The sequence below is a fragment of the Bufo gargarizans genome, chromosome 3, assembly GCF_014858855.1.
Source record: "Bufo gargarizans isolate SCDJY-AF-19 chromosome 3, ASM1485885v1, whole genome shotgun sequence".
In the NCBI taxonomy this organism is placed as follows: Eukaryota; Metazoa; Chordata; class Amphibia; order Anura; family Bufonidae; genus Bufo; species Bufo gargarizans.
The window spans coordinates 440,545,389-440,566,636 of NC_058082.1; the positions used below are offsets into that span (position 1 = coordinate 440,545,389).

The 21,248-nt window shown below is 45.2% G+C and overlaps 1 protein-coding gene across 3 annotated transcripts in view; it reads right to left on the bottom strand.

Moving 5' to 3' along the window:
- SLC16A1 (solute carrier family 16 member 1) overlaps positions 1-20,352 on the bottom strand; it is a 31,636-nt gene extending 11,284 nt beyond the window's left edge. The window contains exons 1-2 of one of the 3 annotated variants that reach the window (XM_044283490.1): positions 20,240-20,352; positions 5,030-5,279 (exon numbers count right to left, since the gene is read on the bottom strand). In XM_044283490.1, the coding sequence (XP_044139425.1) occupies positions 5,030-5,246 (217 nt within the window). In that variant the 5' untranslated portion in view covers positions 5,247-5,279; positions 20,240-20,352. Of the gene's footprint in view, positions 1-5,029; positions 5,280-17,683; positions 17,702-19,908; positions 19,994-20,239 lie in introns of those variants that run through there. The other 2 variants (XM_044283491.1, XM_044283492.1) reach the window with 2 other exon arrangements.
- Between the last annotated feature and the right edge of the window lie 896 nt (positions 20,353-21,248).

Below are 21,248 nucleotides of genomic sequence, written 5' to 3' on the forward strand. Positions count from 1 at the left end.
AAGTGGTTTAGATGTTTTTTTTTTGTTATGTACATGTCAAATGTTGCCCTTTAACAAGGCTCTCAAACTAAATGTGTGCTCACAAGAGAGTTTTATTAACCACTTGCCATCTGGGCCATTTGCCCCCTTCCTGACCAGGCCTAATTTTGCAAAACTGACATATCTCACTTTATGTGGTAATAACTTGGGAACGCCTTTACTTATCCAAGTCATTCAGAGACTGTTTTCTCGTGACACATTGTACTTCATGAGAGTCATAAATTTGAGTCAATATATTTCACCTTTATTTATGAAAAAATCCCAAATTCACCCAAAATTTTGAAAAATTAGCAATTTTCTAAATTTCTATTTCTCCGCTTTTAAAACAGAAAGTGATACCTCAAAATATTTATTACTTAACATTCCCCATATGTCTACTTTATGTTGGCATCATTTTGGAAATGTCATTTCATTTTTTTAGGACGTTAGAAGGCTTAGAAGTCTAGAAGCAATTCTTAAAATTTAAGAAAATTGCCAAAACCCACTTTTTAAGGACCAGTTCAGGTCTGAAGTCACTTTGTGGGGCCTACATAGTGGATACCCCCATAAATGACCCCATTGTAGAAACTACACCCCTCAAGTTACTTAAAACCGATTTTACAAACTTTGTTAACCCTTTAGGTGTTCCATAAGAATTAAAAGAAAAAATGGAGATTAAAAAAAATTTAATTTCACTTTTTAGGCAGATTTTCCATTTTAATCCAATTTTTTCTTTAACACATCGATGGTTAACAGCCAAACAAAACTATATTTATTACCCAGATTCTGCGGTTTACAGAAACACCCCACATGTGGTCATAAACTGCTGTATGGGCACACGGCAGGGCGCAGAAGAAAAGGAACTCCACGTGGTTTTTAGATGCCATGTCCCATTTGAAGCCCCCTGATGCACCCTTACAGTAGAAACGCCCAAGAAGTGATCCCATTTTGGAAACTAGGGGATAAGGTGCCAGTTTAATTGCTACTATTTTTGGGTACATATGATTTTTTGATCATTCATTATAACACTTTATGGGGCAAGGTGACCAAAAAAAAATGGGTTGTTTTAGCAGTTTCTATTTATTTATTTTTACAGTGTTCACCTGAGGGGTTCAGTCAAGTGACATTTTTATAGAGCAGATTGTTACGGACGTGGCGATACCTAATATGTATACTTTTTCTTATTTATTAAAGTTTTACACAATAATAGCATTTTTGAGAGCTATAGTTTTTTTATTTTTTGAGAGATTTTCTTATGTAGGGGGCTCACTTTTTGCGGGATGAGGTGACGGTTATGCATTTTTGATCACTTGGTGTTGCACTTTGTGATGTAAGGTGACAAAAATTGCCCTGTTTTGACAGTTTTTTTTTTTTTTTTTTTTTTTACGGTGTTCACCCGAGGGGTTAGGTCATGTGATATTTATATAGAGCCTATTTTATTTTTTCTATTTTTAACATTTTTTTTATTCCTTACTTGGGGAATGTTTTTTTTTACATGTGAAACAATTTTTTTATTTTATTTTTTCAACACTTTATTTTTATTTATTTTATTTTACACTTTTCGTCCCCCATAAGGTCATACAAGACCTTTTTCATATTTTTTTTTCACTGTTGCTTTCTCCTGTAACTGGGGCTGACATAGTAGCCCCAGTTACAGGAAAAATACACCCCCCAGAGGCTGTACAGCGCAATACAGCGCTGTACAGCCTCAGTGCAGGGCTGATCGAGGTCTGTGAAAGACCTCACAGCTCCTGCACTCTCCGATCCCAGCGGTCACATGACCGCCGGAACAGGAAGCGCATAGCGCTTCCTGCTCTGCATATACAGCGCTCGTGAGCGCTGTGTATGCAGCGATCTAGAAGGCAGGGACACCTGGGCACTGTCCCTGCCTTCTTAGGGTTGCCCTGCTGTCACTGACAGCAGGCAACCCGATCAGCAGCTGCACGATTAGCATGCAGCTGCAGTTTCTGAACTGACGTTTTAAAACGTCCATTCAGAAATAGAGATCCACCTCCCGGACGTTTATATCCTATGGGCGGACGGGAGGTGGTTAACATGGCTCTCAGTGCGCCTGCGCACATTGAAGACAGGTACTGCCGCGGCGCAGGCGCCGGATTTTGATTGCAAACAGGCAGGGCCTGCAGAGAACGATTCCGTTCCCTGGCCCTGTCAATCACAATGCGGAGGGGGTGTCATTAGGATCGGAGGATGCGGCTGCTACCAGCAAGTAGCCGCCCTACTTGCTGGTAGCAAGGTAATTTACATATTATAAAAATAGCTTTTTATCAAATTCTACTGAACCAAAATTATTATTTAACTTATGTATAGGGAGCTCGCAGTATAGGGATTATTAGTAAACAAAAAAAACGGTTTAGTGGGCTGACAGAAGCCCTTTAAGGGGCAGGCATTAGCACAAGAGGTGGAGGAACACTGAGGACAGGGGTTTGGACGTCGCATGAAAGGGGATGCATTAAAGAGGCATGACCAAATAAAAAGGATCATGTTAATGCCGGGAAAAGAAAGAAAAAATAAAAATAAATGAAGTTTACAATTTTTCAGACACCACAGCAAAAAATTGTTGCAAGTGGCCTTTTTTATATTTTTTATTATGTTGCAGCTGGCCCCTTCCGGCAAGAAAAAGGGCTATGGTGAGGGCTTGGCTATTTCAGTGAACCCCAATAGAAATTAACTGGAACAGTGGCCACGCTAGTGCGGTACGGTCTAATTTACTACTACGGGAAGAGCATGGTGATGGCTGGATCCGGGGAAACACGGGGTCCTCCGGCCACCACATTCCCCATTCCGTTCTTGGTGTAGGTGGTCCCAGAGGTAGGACCTAAACCTATCCGACAATGTGGGCATATCCGATAGATATGCCCCCATTGTCACAGATGGGAAAACCCCTTTAAGACAACGCCTGTGCCTCATCATAAATTAGACATATTCTTCAGCAACACCAGGGATAACGTACATCCCAATGACTTCCCATCGGACAGGAGCTGCCCTGTGTATGTTCATTGCAGGCAGGAAAACTACTGGGGAAGAGTGAGGTAAACCAATGGGCTCCTAGCTAAACTTAAAATAGTCTGAATATTACAGGCTGGGAACGAACTAAAACACCTTAGAAGTATAAAGATAACATGAGTAAAGGAGTGTGCAAAATGTATTTAAGGGAAGCAAGGGAGAGAAGGAGAAGTGCCGGTCATTTGACCTGTCCTGGTCAATGGATTAACCCCTAGATATTACCCAAGAATGATCAGTTCAAGGGCTCAAGCACACGTCAACAATTCAGTACTTAATTGATGCTGGATGAAAAATTCCTGTGGAGGGATGTCGCGCGTGCCCCCCCCTCAAGCCTCAAACCCCACAGGGCCCACTTATAAAAGTCACTGTTTTAGGCAGACAGTTCATAATGGCTGTATTGTGAGTGCTGTGTATATATAATGCTTTTGCAATTTTTCATGTCTTCACCCGTTTTGTTTTTTAGTTTCTAATATGTAGAAAGTGTGATTTTTCAGACTTTCCCAACGCAAACCACGTTCAGACAGTGTTGATGCAGAGTTTGTTAATATAATATGTATTGTCTGCTGAAAGATGCATAAATTATACATAAACCACAGCTTAAAGTTCAGGAAAACCAGCAACGAATGCTGAGCATGACAGCAAACAGTCAATGAACCTGCAGATGGATCACGCCATGACCCGGGAGGAGCTGCTGGATACAAAGAGCATTTAATAACTGTTCCAAACACCAACAAACCGCGGTAGAGCAAGTCTGCATGACTTACAGCCATCACTGAAGTTCCATGGAAACAGAAAAAGATTCTTTCAATACATTCCCATAACCTGATCTGTTCCCCGTTTCATCAGACGTTACTTTAGCTAGCAGGGTGAGGCTTTAGATTGTCCTAGTTAGTGCTGTGACTGGAGCGGCAGCATGTATGCTCAACTACCGCGCCACTCCAACCACTATATACTGAGGTTGTGCAGCGAGGAATGGAGAACTCGGGTGCTGGCAATCAAGGGGGGCCTTGGCATCAAAATCTGCACCAGAAATACGCCTAATACAGGCGTATTTCTGGATAATAAATGCCCCCCAAAGTTCTGAATGTTTCAGATTATAATGGAGAACAGTTATACTTGGTGTCTTTACCATTATGTAGAGATCCTGCGTCAACACATCCCTGGACCAGGACAGGAGAGTGTGGCTGGGGACCAGCACGTATACTTAAAGGGGTTCTGCACTTTCAATTAACTGATGATCTATCCTCTGGATAGATCATCAGCTTCTGATCGGCGGGGGTCTGACACCCGGGACCCCCGCCGATCAGCTGTTTGAGAAGGCATCGGCGCTCCAGCAGCGCCGCGGCCTTCTCACTGTTTACCGCCGGGCCGCCCGCCCACTGACGTCACGACTTGTATCAACTACAGTGGGCGCGGCTAAGCTCTGTTCACTTGAATGGAGCTTAGACGCGCCCACTCTAGTTGATACAAGTCGTGACGTCAGTGGGCGGGCGGCCCGGCGGTAAACAGTGAGAAGGCAGCGGCGCTGCTGGAGCGCCGATGCCTTCTCAAACAGCTGATCGGCGGGGGTCCCGGGTGTCGGACCCCCGCCGATCAGAAGCTGATGATCTATCCAGAGGATAGATCATCAGTTAATTGAAAGTGCAGAACCCCTTTAAAGGAATCGTTTTGTTTTCCAGCATTCTGATCAGTTTCAAACATATTTGGGTCCTACTGTAAATGCCTTTTAGAAATGACAGCAGCAGTAAGATATACCTCTGCAGTCAGTGAATGGACGAAGTGGTTATGTGCAGTAGGTAGGTACATCATGGCTGTAACGCTGGTTCGGGCAGTGAGTATGTTTTTTTTATTATTCAGCTTTATAGATTTTGTTTCACTATAACTCAAACCTCTAAAGGAAAAAATAAAAGCTAAAAATTAATGTCATTTGCAATATTTGCCATCTGGCTTCTTCCCCAGCATGATTTTTGATAGTAATACGCCTTACCTCCAGCATACATCATAGCCAGCATAATTGAAGAAATCCACGAGACCTCACTACTTGTTGCTCCAAATATTACTTCTATGTCTTTAAAAAACACTGTGATCGATTTGGCAAAGGCATAAGAGAAGCCAATGGATATAAAGGCTCCCAAAACCACAGCCCACCCCCAGCCTCCCTCGGGTGGTGTGTAACCCACAGGTCCTCCAATTGCAGGTGGCATCTTGCTAGTGTTTCAAACTGTTGCTTGCAACTTCTGAAAAAAAAAAAAAAAAAAAAAAAAGACAAAAAGAATATGCAACATTACACACAAGTCTCAAAGTTATACAATTACATTAATTATTTGAGCCGGTGAGGCAGTAGTGGGAGTGCAGGTTAGTTATATGCTTTGAAAATATCTTCGATTCATTTAAGTACTTCAAAGGAAATATGGTCACTGGAACTACTTGCGTCATCACTGATGATATTTTTCCCTACGCAACCTCCCATTCGTTACAAGGCTGCCCGCTGATCCTGTACCAGACACAAACCATTACCATGTGATCTGGAGAGAGGGATTGCTTTGTGTATGATCAAGCCAGGAAACAAACAAGCAGCACAAATTTCAGCAATTTTATGACCATGGTGTACACTATACACACCAAAGAGAACATGGTTAGTTTAACTAGTAGTTATCTAGTTTGTAAGGGCAGGGGGGGGGGGGGGGAGAGAATAAAAAAATAAAATTAAAATTTTAAGGGGGGGGGGGGGGGGGGGGGGGGGAGAAGAGAATCTTCCAAAAACAGAATAACTCCCTGGATCAACATGCCCTCCCCAGAAATCTAATAATTATAACCTATAATACCCGATTTCAAAAAGAAGGGTAAAATAAAAGGACGTAAATAGCAAAAAGTCTTGACTGGTTAGCTACCTGGCTGCTGGGACTTTACCATCATCAACAACCCCCCAAAAAAAATAAAATAAAAAACACAAAACACACACACAATAAAACCAGAGCTATGGGAAAAGTATAATGCGGACATTCTAGCGGCGATCTAGCCGTGCATGTCCGCATCTCTATATGGTAAAAAGAGGTGACAGAATCCCTTTAAAGGGAACCTGTCACCAGTTTTATGGTGTCCTAACTAAGGGCAACATAAATAAGTGACCTATTCTCTTAGCAAAATGCTGGGTCACTTTCTTTAATTGACCCAGTCAATCTGCCAACATCTTGTATTGAAAAGCTCCAGCTGATAATGATGAGTCCTGAATATTTATGAGCTCCTAACTCTCCCCACCCACCTGCTGCTGAATGACAGTTATTTTCCATATGAATCAGCAGCAGGTGGGCAGGGGAGTGGCTATAGCTGTTAATTAAACGCTGGACTCACTGACATCACGCTGGACTCAAATCAGCTCATTAGCATGCGGCATCTTTGTGTGTATATTATGAGGTAACCATCTGACACCAGTAAGTGAATACATCTAAGGCACTTTTTAGTTGATTATAATCTAACTAATTATATACAATCATATATGCACATGACAGGTTCCCTTTAAGTAGCATGTCAAGTTTTGTTCATTTCTGCTCTTTGTAGCCTTTGGCTGTGATGCTCCAAGTCCAGTTCAGCAATTTAAATAAATCATGCTAGCTACACCCCATCTACAAACATGGGTGGGTGCTCCTTAGGCTACTTTCACACTAGCGTTCTGCTATCCGCTCGTGAGCTCCGTTTGAAGGAGCTCACGAGCGGAGCAGAACGCTTCCGTCCAGCCCTGATGCAGTCTGAATGGATGCGGATCCGCTCAGATTGCATCAGTCTGGCGGCGTTCAGCCTCCGCTCGGCCAGGCGGACAGCTGAACGCTGCTTGCAGCGTTCAGCTGTCCGCCTGGCCATGCGGAGGCGTGCGGATCCGTCCAGACTTACAATGTAAGTCAATGGGAACGGATCCGCTTGAAGATGACACCATATGGCTCAATCTTCAAGCGGATCCTTCCCCCATTGACTTTACATTGAAAGTCTGAACGGATCCGCTCAGGCTACTTTCGCACTTAGAAATTTTTCTAAGTTATTAATGCAGACGGATCCGTACTGAACGGAGCCTCCGTCTGCATTAATATGATCGGATCAGAACGGATCCGATCAAACGCAAGTGTGAAAGTAGCCTTAGAAAGATCAAACGGCAATATCAGTTCTTATGGAGAGAAAAAAAAAAAAGCAGATACTATATTGGCCTGGTGGAACGACGATCTCCCAGCGATACATAGGCCCAACGTCAGTGATTATTAGCCAAAAGCAGGTGTGGGTCACGAACAAACAGGTTCAAATCTTTCCATTCCAGCAGAGGAAAAGTATAACTCATTGCAGCTTCCACTTATAAGGCAGTATTCTGAAAGCCACGGAAAGAAGAGGGTTCATTTGCTGAATGCATAAAAAACTGTTTTCCGGGGAAAAAAAAAAAAAAAAAAATGAAAAATGAGGAAAGGAGGTCAGATAGTAAACCTCTGAGCTAGCATTTAGCAAGAAAACAGCAGAATATTTTTCTACTGCTGCTCCCAGGGTAACATCAGGACAGAGAACCAGGCTTTAGCGATACTTGACACCAGTGATCTACGTGTAAGACGTGCCTCATGGAAAGGGTTGTTTTTTTGCTATTTAGGAACATGCGACTTCATTAGTAAGAGCTACATAACCAGGAAGAGAATGACCACACAGGAGGATGACGTCTAACTGCTTAGTCACAAAGGGCTGGTCTGCTACCACCAAAAGTCAGCAGTTACAGTAATGACAGTGTAAAAAACGGAAACACATAAGGAACTAGGATTACTACATGCATGTCTGTCATCCAAATATACCCGTCAGAAGAGCAAAAAATAAAGGCAATATGCAGGTTTTTCATTGAGCTCAATAGAAGTTCTGACAGTTGGGCCAATAAAACTATTGAAATTAACCCCTGGCCTGATGGGACCTAAGGAACACGCTGCAGTAAAAACTTCTTAAAGGGCTTTTCAGAGGGTAAACTATTGATGACCTATCCTCGGGAGAGGATTGCAGGCACCCCCACTGACCAGATGTGTTTGAAGAAGCTGGGACACTTAGGCCAGTAACATCACGTTGCTTGGTCAAGTGACCAACGTGTAGCTCAGACCCAGAGAGCAGCAGTCTCTTCAAACTGCACCAGAGGTGTGGCAGGAATCTAATGATCTAATCTGAGGACTGGTGATCAATATTGTACACCCAAATAAAGAAAATAATTCAGTTTTTTCTCTTTGTGGCATTTTTACCGACTATCGCTTTGTTACATGCGTTTTTAGCTGAGTGTTTTACAGCAAAAATGCCAACTCACGATATACACTGAAAATCTATAAGCCGGATGCACAGCTTTTCCAGATGACAGCGAAGAGACGGTTCCGGTATTTCAATGCATTTGTCAGACGGATCCGTCAACAAATGCTATCCGTTTGCATACGGATTACCAGCGACGGAACTGCCTGCCGGATCCTCACAAACCCTTACCCCTTCTACTGAAGTGGCCATTAGTCTTGTGATGAGCAGGAAATCTAATAGGTCACCATGACACTGGTACACTTTAAGTGCTCATGCACACGGCCGTATGTTTGGTTCACACCATGTGCACTTTTTGCGGATTAGATACAGACCCATTCCAGTGCAAAAAACAAACACAATAACCTATTGTCCATTTTGCAAACAAAAGAAAATGTCAGCTTGCAGACTGCCGGGAACAGCGTTTGGTGGGACCGCAAAACACTAACGGCCGTGTGCAGGAGTCCTAAAAAGTTCTGATTAGTGGAGGTCTGAGACCCAAACCAATTGCTAAAACAAGGCGTTTGCTGCCTCTCCTCACTGCTGGAGACCAGCTCATTGACTTTTTTATTGAGCCCGGTAGAGGAGAGGTGGACCAAGCCACTTTAGTTAGATCAGTTCGCATAACAAGCCGCGCATATAAGAGGGTAATTACATGTTGCAGAAGTAGTTTGCCTTTAACGAAATTCAGGGCATTAATGAGTTTGTTGCTTGTAGCTCAGCTAATTTACCTATCCAAAGCCAAATCATTTAAACATCTACTCAAGAACTAGTAGAGGACTTTTTATTAACAAAGTCCACCGAATTTGCAGAGTACAATAAAACCCGTCTCCGGATGAAGAACACCATCCTTGGCATGCTGACCTATGAAGAAGAAAACTAATGATCCAGCACTTCTGAAGGTTACATAGATGCCGCTGCACTGAGGCTGAACACTAACCCTAATATTAACCAAAGGGTCTACATGTGTAAAAATGCAATAGCGGAAAAAGATAAATGGCGTTAGATAAACATTGCCCGACATGGACGCCGGTCACATTATGTAACCTACTTCATAAAGCTCTACAGAGCGGTGGTCCCTTTAAACCAGAGGCAGCTATCTGGAGTGAAGTATGCCTTGGCACCGGCACAAGAATAAATTAGACTAGAACAAGCTCTGGAATTGTTCAAGTTACCGCTAAGTCTCGTGACAAGGACAAGCATTTATAGCTGAAGAGGCCACATGGCTGGATTATGCTTTCACATCAGATGGTCCCAGGTTAGAAATAGCCGTGGGCGTCTTTCAGTGGCGGGCACAGCTATAGTAACCAGTAAAGGCATTACAGTGTACTCATTGACTACATCTCTCACTGGAAACTAAGCACAATTTAAGGCCTCATACACAAGCGTATTTTCTTTCCGTATAATTTTTTTTATTTATTTTTTGTGGACTATATGCGGAAGAATTCACTTCCATTTTTTTGCATACCCATTGAAGTTACTTTGTGTGCACTCCATTTCCGTATGTCTGTCCTGCAAAAAACAAATACAAATAGAACATGTCCTATTATTGTCTGCATTACGGACAAGGATAGGACTGTTCTATGAAGGGCCAGCTGTTCCGCAAAATACAGAATGCACATGGATGTCATCCGTATATTTTGTTGACTGCAAAATACATACGGTAGTGTGCATGAGCCCTAAATCAGATCTAAAGATCTCCTATACAGCAGCCGCCACCTTGCGGCTATTCCTCTTGGCTCACACTAAGGCCTCATGCACACAACAGTATTTTGCGGTCCGCAAAAAGGGGTTCCGTTGTTCCGTGTCCATTTTTGTTTCAGTGCGTCTTCCTTTTTTTTTTGGAGGATCTCAAGACAAAGGAAAGTAAAACAAAAAATAAATCTAAGTCAAGTTTGCCATGCAAATGATAGGAAAAAAAACGGACGCGGGCGACAATCTTGTGTGCCTCCGTGTTTTTCACGGACCCATTGACTTGAATGGGTCTGCGAACCATTGTCTGAAAAAATAAATAAATAGGACAGGTCTTATTTTTTTTTTCATGGACTGGAAACACGGATCACGGACGTGGATAACAAACGGTGAATTAGCCGAGTTTTCCACAGACCCATTGAAAGTCAATGGGTCCGCAGAAAACAACGGACACAACGGTCGTGTGCATGAGGCCTAATCATTACAGTGTGGATGTAGCTCTAAGTAATGCTGCCCTTGTCAGATGTGCGCCAATGATACAACAGCCGGCACCGGCCAATAAGCCCTTTAGGCTACATTCACACAAAAGTGAGTCTAACAGCTAATGGTTACTCAGTGGTGGCCACAGCACACATCCAAAACTATTGTTGGGTGTATGTCCCTTTCTAGACCAGTCTCCACCTGGGCGGGGGGTTTCAGACAGAACACTATTTGCAGTGAAGCAAGTTCTCTTTAGTTATTAACTAGCAGAAGGACACTGCTTTGCACGGGTATATTTCATTTAATGTTTGTGTGTGTCATTAGAAGAGACAGTATCCCCTATAACAGTGAACTCCACAGCCACCCACACCTTAACATTGCCTGCCTGCCCCCCCCCCCCACCACAGTGCCCTGCCTCCTTAAAATTAGACCTCCATAGCACGCGCCCCCTTAACACTGACCATAGGATACAGTCCCCTTAACTGTGACCTCCACCATTCCCAGCCCCCTTAACAGAGACCTCCACAGCAACTTCCCCTATAACAGTGGCTGCCACAGTACCCAGCTCCCTTAACAGTGACCGGCACTGTATCCCTCTGCCCCTTTAATAGTGGCCTCCACAGTCGTCCCCTCCTCCCTTAACAGTAACCTCCACAGTACCCCAGTCTTGTTAAGTGATTTCCACAATAACCCACCCCCTTAACAGTGACCTCCACAGAACTCCATTCCCTCAAAACGTGACCTCTACAGCACCCCGTCCGTTAACACTGACCTCCATAGCACTATGCTCCCTTAAGGGGTTGGCCACTATATAGTGGGAGGTAGGGTTAAAAAAAAAAAAAAAATATATATATATATATATATATATATATATATATATATATATATATATATATATATGGTAATGGTTTTATAATGAGCCCGTCCCTCTCAGCCCCGCTCTGCGTGCAGCCAGTTCATCCAGGCTACACACGACATGGATGAGCTTTAGAGAAAGCTCGTCCATGGCTTTATTCTAACTGCACATGCGCTGCTTTTCCTAATAAGAGCAGCGCATGCCCAGTCTGCCCCTGCCGTGCTCCCCGCTCCGACTGTCTCTACAACTGGCTTATTCCTGTCAGAGTGGGAAGAAAAGTAAGAGCAAGTTGGGGATCAGAAGCGTTCTTACTTTTCTTCCCACTCTAACAGGAATAAGCCAGTTGTAGACAGAGTCGGAGCGGGGAGCGCGCCAGTGGCAGGAGCTGCCCTTATTAGGAAAAGCAGCGCATGTGCAGTTAGAATAAAGCCATGGACGAGCTCTCTCTAAAGCTCATCCATGTCACGTGTAGCGATGGACAAGCTGGCTGCACCGCAGGTTGAGCATGCCTGTCCTAGACTATGCTGAGGATATTTAACAATAGAATAGAGGATGCTCACTAGTTAAACTGGAGCCAGCCCACTGACCACCACTCAGTGACTTATATTTAACACACTAAAAAGCAGTACATAAGTATAAATAAAACAGTCGTATAGAAAATTCATATGTATATTAAAAAAAAGTATTTTAAAAAGATGGTTTCCTTGTCTTCTAGTTCATCACTTTGGCGTGCAGTTGGTAGCGCCAGTTAATACTTAGTTGACACTGAAGAGAAACAATTGCTAAAATGCAAGGTTCCCTTAATTGGTAACAAACTCCTAGAACATCATAAGATCGCTCCAATGTTCCCTTGTGGTTGAGTGGCTTATTGTATTGCTTTCTAGTCAACTCGTAGGTAATGCGCATATATTATAATAGTAAATTGCTTTCTTTGATGCGTAGTTGTTTTCAGTAATGCTTCATAGATTTGTTACTCACGGATCCCAATACAATGATCGCTCGTCTCCCACAGAGACCTCGTTACACGCTGGCTTGAATATGCAGAGTCTCCTCAATGCTCAGGATAGGTCCTCAGTATCTGACCAGTGGGGGTTCGACACCCAGGACCCCCACCGATAAGCTGTTTGAGAAGGTTCCGGCACTCCTGCTTTCTCCATTCTTACCAAGCACATCGCCGTACATTGTATAGCAGCTACGCTTGGTATTGCATTGACTTCTATGGGGCTGAGCTGTGCCCAGGCCATGTGGCACTACAGCAAGCGTCGCTGCCTTCTCAAACAGCCCATCGGTGGGGGGGGGGGGGGGGGTCCTGGGTGTAAGACCCTCATTGATCAGATACTGGTGACCTATCCTGAGGATAGGTCACCAGTATTAAAAAGGAGTTATCTGACACTCCTGGTCCGCACACTGCCGCTTCTCCCCGTGCACGGATGAAGACATCCGGTGTTGGAGGGGAGCCGTCAATGACAGGGACGAGCCTCCCTAGTGTCACCCACAATACTAGGGAGGCTGGTCCCCGTCACCGCCTGCTATTGTTGGCAACCCCCCCCCCCCCCAGAACACGGATGTTTTCATTAGCACATGAGAGAAGCAGCAGTGTGGAGTCAGGTAAGCAGAATCAGTGAGGGGCACAGCATATGGGGTAGCATTTGCTAGTGTCTGATAACCCTCTTTAAAGTCTCAAGACCCCTTTGACAGCTAAATACTACTCAATAACAAGTGTGCTTTTTTAATTGGAAATGCATTTTAAAGGGGGCTGTCCAGTTTCAAGAAGATCAGCCTGCAACACTGGTTAAATACTGATAAGTACTTACCTGACAGATCCAGCGCTGACAACACATGACTCCTGCAGACAATAACTGGTCTCAGCGGTACACCCAATGAGGACCAAGGCAAGAAGTGCCCTCAAAGGACAACCAGAGCAGCTGCCTCCTGAAACCCGATAACTGCCAAAATGCCCTTCTGATGCAGTTTACACCCCCCACCCCCATAGCAAAAAAAAGCTGAAATGGCTAATTTTGACCATTTTGGTCGACCATCATTTAAAAAGTGGCTTGGCCATCATTAGTAGCAACACGCCATTCTAGCACATGTGACCACTGTGGACAGTGACTGGAGCTACTTTGGAGAGGGAGGGACTGCATAAAGGTCAGGGTTCTCTTGTAATTAGGGAAAAGTTCCAAGGATTGGGTTGGCCTGCTCCTCGGCCAGACAACCCCTTTTAAGCCAATTGAAAACTACTGTCTTTCAAAAACAATCTGACAGATCGAATCTTTTCAGCCATCGCCTATTAAAAAAAAAAAAAAATTAATACGCCTGATCATTTGCCAAGCCCACTGTGGTGGTTTACCGTTTAGCCTGGCATGGTGATGGATAGGTTTTATTACACAAGAGTGGTACTGTTTCTCAAAGGGAAAAAAATATATATGTAAAAATAATAGACTTCAGATGTTCGAGCATATGAAGAAAGTCTAGCCGGCCCTCTTAAGACTGAAGAAATGCTACTTCATTGTCCAAGTAGGCATCTTTGTTTGGCTGAATTGGATTTGTCCCTTGACCATAACTTATGCTCTATCCACAGCACAGGGGTGAAGGGTCTGACCACTTGGACCCCACCGCTCACAGGAATGGAGAGGTGTTCCCGGTTTGAATGGAATGGCAGTCCACTGCTCCATGGGACTGCTGGATATAGCGGAGTACAAGCACTTTGCCATCTCCAGCAGTACCAAAGGGCTGAATGGAGTGGCCGGACGGGCATGCGTATCTGCCTCTCCATTTGAATAGGGAACATGCGACCCCAACAATTGAGCCACTGCTGATCACTTACCCCCCATCTTTTGTAGAGGGGAAACATAATGGGACAACCCTATAAACCTACCATGCTACTGGACAGTAACACACTAGAATCCAGTGAACACCCCAACATACAAGTACTCCATCATCCCATCACTCTTGCAGGAGGGTTTACAATATATTTTTAGAGCAACATACAGTAAATCCAAAATTTGACATTACCGTCACGGCACACCAAGTATAGAGAGTGAACACTAAATGTATTTTGAGCACTTTTTGTGCCTCGTCTGGCTTAAAATGTGCTAACATGCACAAAAAATTTGGTGCAAAGTAAGCCAAACAGTAGGTGGTGTAAAGTTAGTATATAAAGATGCACCAAAAGTATCATCTAGCATGATCCACTGAAATATTTGGAGCATCTTTAGACCATCTGTCCCAACATACAATTAAAAGATGGAAAATATGCTATAAATGAATTCTACCATGAAATTTAAAAATATACCCACACAAAACTCTGACAGAATGATTTCCACACACGCCAATTGACTTTTATGCCCCAAGGTTACCTGTTCATAGAACTATGCACTTTGTGCAGTCACTCAAACATTCAAAAGGCTAAGCCAGGAAAAACAAATTCACTGTCAGCTACAGTAGGTCAAGGTTTCTGACGTACAACAGGTCAAGCTTTGAGGACATCTCAGACAGAAGACTAAGTATGGGTAGGCTCACATATGAAGCAAACAACTCTGGTAATCTGTTCCAGCAGAGGAACAGACTACTGGAGTTTTACTGCATCCGGCATAGTGGGGAACAGCCGCACAACATCAGATCCCCATTGACTACAATGGGATCCAGTTGCTTTCTACTATGGATGCCAGATTCCGGCTGCAGTACGTTTCATGAATCCCTGCAGATCCCATTGTAGCAAAAAAACTAAATGCAGACAGATGTTACATGTTGACTAAGGAAATCATAAGACATGCTGCAACAACTTTCCCTGAGTTTTTTTCCTCCCTGGCTGAGACGCCCTCCGCTGTGACTGGATTGCAGCACAGCCAGGGAGAAGGAGAAGCCCATTGAGAAACCCTGGAACTACGCATTTTTTTTGTTTGGCCATTCTGCAAAACGTATATAACACGTCCTATTCTTCTCCGTATTGTAGACGAATAGCAGACAGAAATACGGCCATGGCTGTGCGCAACCCTTACTGGGCAATCCATCTCAATCTAGTGATGGGTCCTGGCTACCACCGTCATCTTTGTGGCAGCTAGAGTCAGAAAGGTGGCATTAGTCCATGCCAACCCTCCCACCACAGACAAGGGAATGCCAGAGCTCCGGAACACTATGGAGATTTGGCATGGTCACTTTCCACCTGCTGTTTGTTTCAAGGCAGCAATCCAAACTTATTCTGGCGCGGCATCTATTAAATGATTAGAAGTCTAAAATACTGCCCACGTACACAAATACCATCAAAAACTAGATTTTACCTTTGCCTCTTTATGTATTAAGAAATTAAAGGGGATTTTTGAGACTTCTATTGATGACTCAGATATTTTCTGAAATCCCACTGCAATGAATTCATAACATCATAATGACTTAAAGGGGTTGTCCAAGTTGTATCAATATCAGATCGGCTGGGGTCCGACACCTGGCACCCCCGCCGATCAGTTGTTTGAAGAGAAGGCGCACGCCGTGCCAGCGCTGCCTCTTTATTGTTTACCTGTTCTCCGTTGCATCTGAAGCAATGAGCAGGTGTAATTACATCCAAGCCGTCCCATTCATTTAAATGGTACGGATCGCTCCTATACACTTGTACACTTGTATAGGAGCGATCCATACCATTGAAATTAATGGGACGGCTTGGGTGCAATTACACCTGCTCACCGCTGCAGATGCAATGGCGAGAAGGTAAACAATGAAGAGGAGGCAGCGCTGGCACGGCGTGCGCCTTCTCTTCAAACAGCTGATCGGCAGGGGTGCCAGGTGTCGGACCCCAGCCGATCTGATATTGATGACCTATCATGAGGATAGGTCATCAATAAATATAACTTGGACAACCCCTTTACGAATCAGAGTTCCTGTCTGATGGTGGGTCTACTGTACTGTGTTCACAGAATTATGCGAGTGCAGTACAACTGTGGTCAGGAATGAAGTCAGAGGGCATCACTAGGGATCAGCGAATCTACTTGGGATGAAACATCCAAAAGTGAATTCGCTCCGTACATTAGAATTATGTATTGGCTTAGATGAGCGAAAGTTATTAGGTACCACTTGGAAACAAATCAGAATTTGGGAAGAGGTTTTTCAATAGTAGAAATACATTTTTGCAATTATTACACAAAGTATCACGAGTCTACGCAAAGTAACAACTTCAGCTCATCTGAGCCAATACATTCTAATATTGTAAGGAGCACTCGCTCTGTACAGTAGTCAAATGAAGTTTTAAGCGAATTTGCTCATCCCGATGCTGTGAGGTCAATCAGGAGCAGGGTTCAATTTGAAAAATCCGGCCGTCACACTAAGCATGTTTCCCGGACTATGGCTACTTTCAAACTTGCGTCGTTAATTCTGGTATTGAGATCTGGCAAAGGATCTCTATACCAGAATTAAACGGATCTGTTTTTATTTTGCTCATCAGGATGCATCAGTCACTAAATACACTGAAAGTCAATGGGTGACGGGTCTGTTTTTGTTTTTTTTTTACTCCCAAAAAAAGGATTAGTCAACATTGACTTACATTGTTTTTCAGTGCCAGAAGGGTTTTTATAACGGGACGCAAAACTGCAGCTTGCAGCCAGTACGGAAGACATCCTGAAGGGATCTCTTTCCAGTCAGAATGCATGAGGACTAAACGGAAACACTTTTTTTTTTACAGTATTGAGATCCTCTGCTGGATGTCAATACCGGAAAACAGAAACGCAAGCGTGAAAGTAAACTAAATAGGCCAAGCTCGCAGGAACATAACATAAGGGCTCAAGCACACAATCATAGTTTGCATTCATGTCCAATTTGCATTTTTTGTAGATTGAGCCATTTCTATGGGTATACAAAAAATAAAATGGAAATAAAAAAATTCCACATCCTTATGTCTGCATTACAAACAAGAAGCGTCATTTCTAGCAACAGGAGTGAGAAATGCGGATTGCACAAAGAACATATCTATATTTTTAAGATCCGTGGTTTGTAGTCTTAATGCGAATACTGAGCCCCGACCCTACCCCCTTCTCCCATGATCACAGGTCCAGGAACAATCAATGGTAAGTAGTAGCTCTTTTCGCATATGAACAGATAGAACCCCGACTACCATACTCAATAATGCGCATTAACAGCTCTCCGCAGTCTGAAAAGACATCCTTCTACAGAGGTTGCATCAAACAAGCAAGATCCTCCGGTGTGAAGGACGTTCTGAAAAGCTCAGATGCACCTCTGATTGAGATGCAAATCTGGATCAACAGCTGGGGTGACATTCAATCACAAAATTCCCTTCCTGGTATTGCACGTCTTCTGTTACTAAAACCTATGAGGCGTGGATACCAGCCAGGAAAGTCAGCACAAGAACGAAGGCATCACAGCTTCCACGCCGTCAGTTGCCATGTAACGAGACGCCCTTCCATGAGGCAGCCATCCTGCGGCACGCACACTAGCGAAGTGAGTCACAATACCTGTTCTTATGCCTGCAAGATCAAACACCATCAGGGGAGGTGGAAGGGACAGACCTCAAACGTCTGATGCCGTCTCCTAGCTTCTGAAAGCCCATAAAAGAGACAAGCCTCGCAGCCCCGGCAATGTAAAGACACCGATAAGGTACCGGAAGCACATTACTAGTGTTAGATTATAGCAGTCATCTGACAGTACACCGACAGGGTGATCCACTGATTACTCAATGTCCACATCACTCACTGAAAGGCAAAAACCAAACCTTCACAGGAAGGCACTCTCGAGTTCCAATAAACACAGGGTGTATCTAATGGCTATTTTGTTGGAAGAAACCCTTAAAAGGAGGAGTTTTCAGAGACTAATACTGATGACCAATCCTCAGGATAAGTCATCAGTATCTAAATGTGAGGGGACCCCCGCCAATCAGATGTTTGAGAAGGCAGCGGCGCTTGCAGTAGTGTCACCGACTTCTCTCAGCTTTTCCTAGGCAAAGTGACAACACATTCATCGGTCACATGGCCTAGGCACAGCTCAGCCCCATAAAAGTGAGTGGGACTTAGCGCAATACCAAGGACTGCTGCTATACAGTGCACGGCGCTGTGCTTGGCGAGCATCGAGAAAGCCACGTCACTCACAGGAGCGCTGGTGCCTTCTCAAACAGCTGATTGGCAGGTAGTCCCACTGATCAGATACTTGGATAATCCTTTTAAAAGGGGTTATCCAATGTCAAACAGCACCCCTATGTGCCGGGCCCCTCAGAGAGAATATACTTACCCTGCTGCGCTCCTGGTCCCGGCACTGCCGCTTCTTCCTGTACACGGATGAAAAAAAACCTGGTGTCGGCGGGGGCAGCCAATGGCAGGCAGGGTGAGCCTCCCTAGTGTCACCCACAATGCTAGAGAGGCTCACCCCCCACGCCACCAGATGTGTTCATCCGTGTACAGGGAGAAGCAGCAACGGTGGTGCGGGGAACTAGGATCCTGACTTCAATGGGTCTGTGTACATGAACGTTTTTTTCACAAAAAGAGAAACTATGATTGAACTTGCCTGCAAAACCATCAGTTTTTCCCTGAACAGATCCCGACCCAATCCCCAGGAGTGCTCAACCTGAGGCCCTCCAGCTGTTGCAAAACTACAACTCCCCTTATTCCCGGAGAGCCTATAGAAGGGCATGGTGGGAGTTGTAGCTTTACAACAGCTGGAGGGCTGCAGGTTGAGCATCCCCGCTATAAGCCACTCAAGCTCAGGCTTCCATTGAAAGCGGGAGGCGGATTCCACACAGCCAACTAGTGGAATCCAAATTCTGAAGCCTTGGGGCTCAGGTACAAGATGGTGCTCAGCCCAGGAAACACAGTCTGTGTCTGCCAGATGTCCCTGACCAACGGTGGCTCCTCTGACTCCGCATGGTACAGGGAGCTTGGGTCAGAGGAGCCGGGGCCTAAACACAGGTCCGCTTCCTGGGCCCAGCACGGTCCCTTAACGAGACAGTAAGATACATTAATTCCCGGAGCACCGCACCTAAATAAGGCAAGCTTAGCCAAAAGTCAACTCTCATAGCAGTCAGAGGAGTGCTGAGTTTTTTCAGGAGGGCCACAAAACTGGATACCGTAGTGCTCATGAGAACATTGGACTGTGAATGTAATAAAAAGTGAGAAGGCAACTTTCTAATACTAACCCCCCCCCATTATCATGTCTGCGCTGTGCCCTAAAGACCATCTGTGAATGGAAACGTTCTAGAGGCAGAAAACCCATACAGACCCAAGCGGTATTTCCTGGTGCTTTATAAAGGACGAATGCCACATGTTACCAGTATATTAGTGGCACAGTGCTCAAGTATATATGGGACTGGGAGCCTACTGGAGCCGGGAAACCCTGCAGCCAATGATTGGGATGGCAGGGCCGGCAGGAAACTAACTCACGGGGTTTAGAAAGACACAACAGACAGGCAGGAACTGCACCACAAACTAGTAAAGAGCCCAAGTAATGTGCCACTACCCGAGATAACCAACCACTAGCTGCCGGCAGGACAACCCTCTGCAGCGCCCAGAGGTTTCCAGAGAATTGCATCACACAGATAAAGGCAGTCCTCATCAGGGACTCACAGGAGGTGACCACTTTGGAGGGAGAAGCTTCAGGACTGGAGGGGGAGCAGCGCTGAGCTCTGAATCCGCTATATACCAGCAGATGAAACTATAGCCACTGCAGGGGGGGAGGCACGGAACAGTAAGGGTTAATGAAAGCGACCCTCACATGCTGGTAGGAACAGAAGCCCCTACGATACAGGGAGAAAGAGCGACCGATACCATGTGGATATCACGCCGAGCCGCTGCCACCACAGAACAATCAGCGGACCCCCCCCCGCGGCGGACTAAACCAATGCGTGCACACGTGTACTCTGCGGCTCCGGCCGCCAGCCCAGCTCCAGTCACTCACCTCTGGTCACAGTGTAGCCTGAAGTCTCACACACGAGAGGAGGGCGGCAGCAGCCCCGCACGATGCGCTCTCACCACAGCAATGGGCTAATCAGCAATGTAGCGAACAGAATCAGGCGAGCCTAGTGAGCATGCGCGCCACGCCTTCCTGCCGGCCACGCCTCTCATTGACACGCAAAGGTGACCGCTCGGCGCTCTCTTGGTACTGGCTGCCTGTAGTCAGGACTATATCGGTGTGCGCTCGTCTATCTGTGAGCGGGTCTAAAAGCTGCGTCACCTGCGTGGACGTAGTGTGAATTGTGCTTAGTGGCTGCCGTTAATAGGTTATACAATAACCAGGCTGGCCGTATGGTTTCCCTTGCGTTTTGCCCTCAGTATGTAAACCCACAATTTTGGGTTTACACAGTGGTCGTCATTTACTACAACCGCATGCATCCGTTCAGAACGGATCTGTTTGTATTATCTTAGAACGGATCCATCTTGAACACCGCTGAAAGTCAATGGAGGACGGATCCGTTTTCTATTGTGTCATAGAAAACGGATCCGTCCCCATTGACTAAGGCTACTTTCACACTAGCGTTCGGCTGTCCGCTCGTGAGCTCCGTTTGAAGGGGCTCACGAGCGGACCCGAACGCTTCCGTCCAGCCCTGATGCAGTCTGAATGGATGCGGATCCGCTCAGACTGCATCAGTCTGGCGGCGTTCAGCCTCCGCTCCGCTCGCCTCCGCACGGACAGGCGGACAGCTGAACGCTGCTTGCCGTGCGGAGGCGTGCGAATCCGTCCAGACTTACAATGTAAGTCAATGGGGACGGATCCGTTTGAAGATGCCACAATATGGCTCAATCTTCAAGCGGATCCGTCCCCCATTGACTTTACATTGAAAGTCTGGACGGATCCGTCCGAGGCTATTTTCACACTTAGCTTTTATATGCCAATATAATGCAGACGGATCCGTTCTGAACGGAGCCTCCGTCTGCATTATTATGATCGGATCCGTTCAGAACGGATC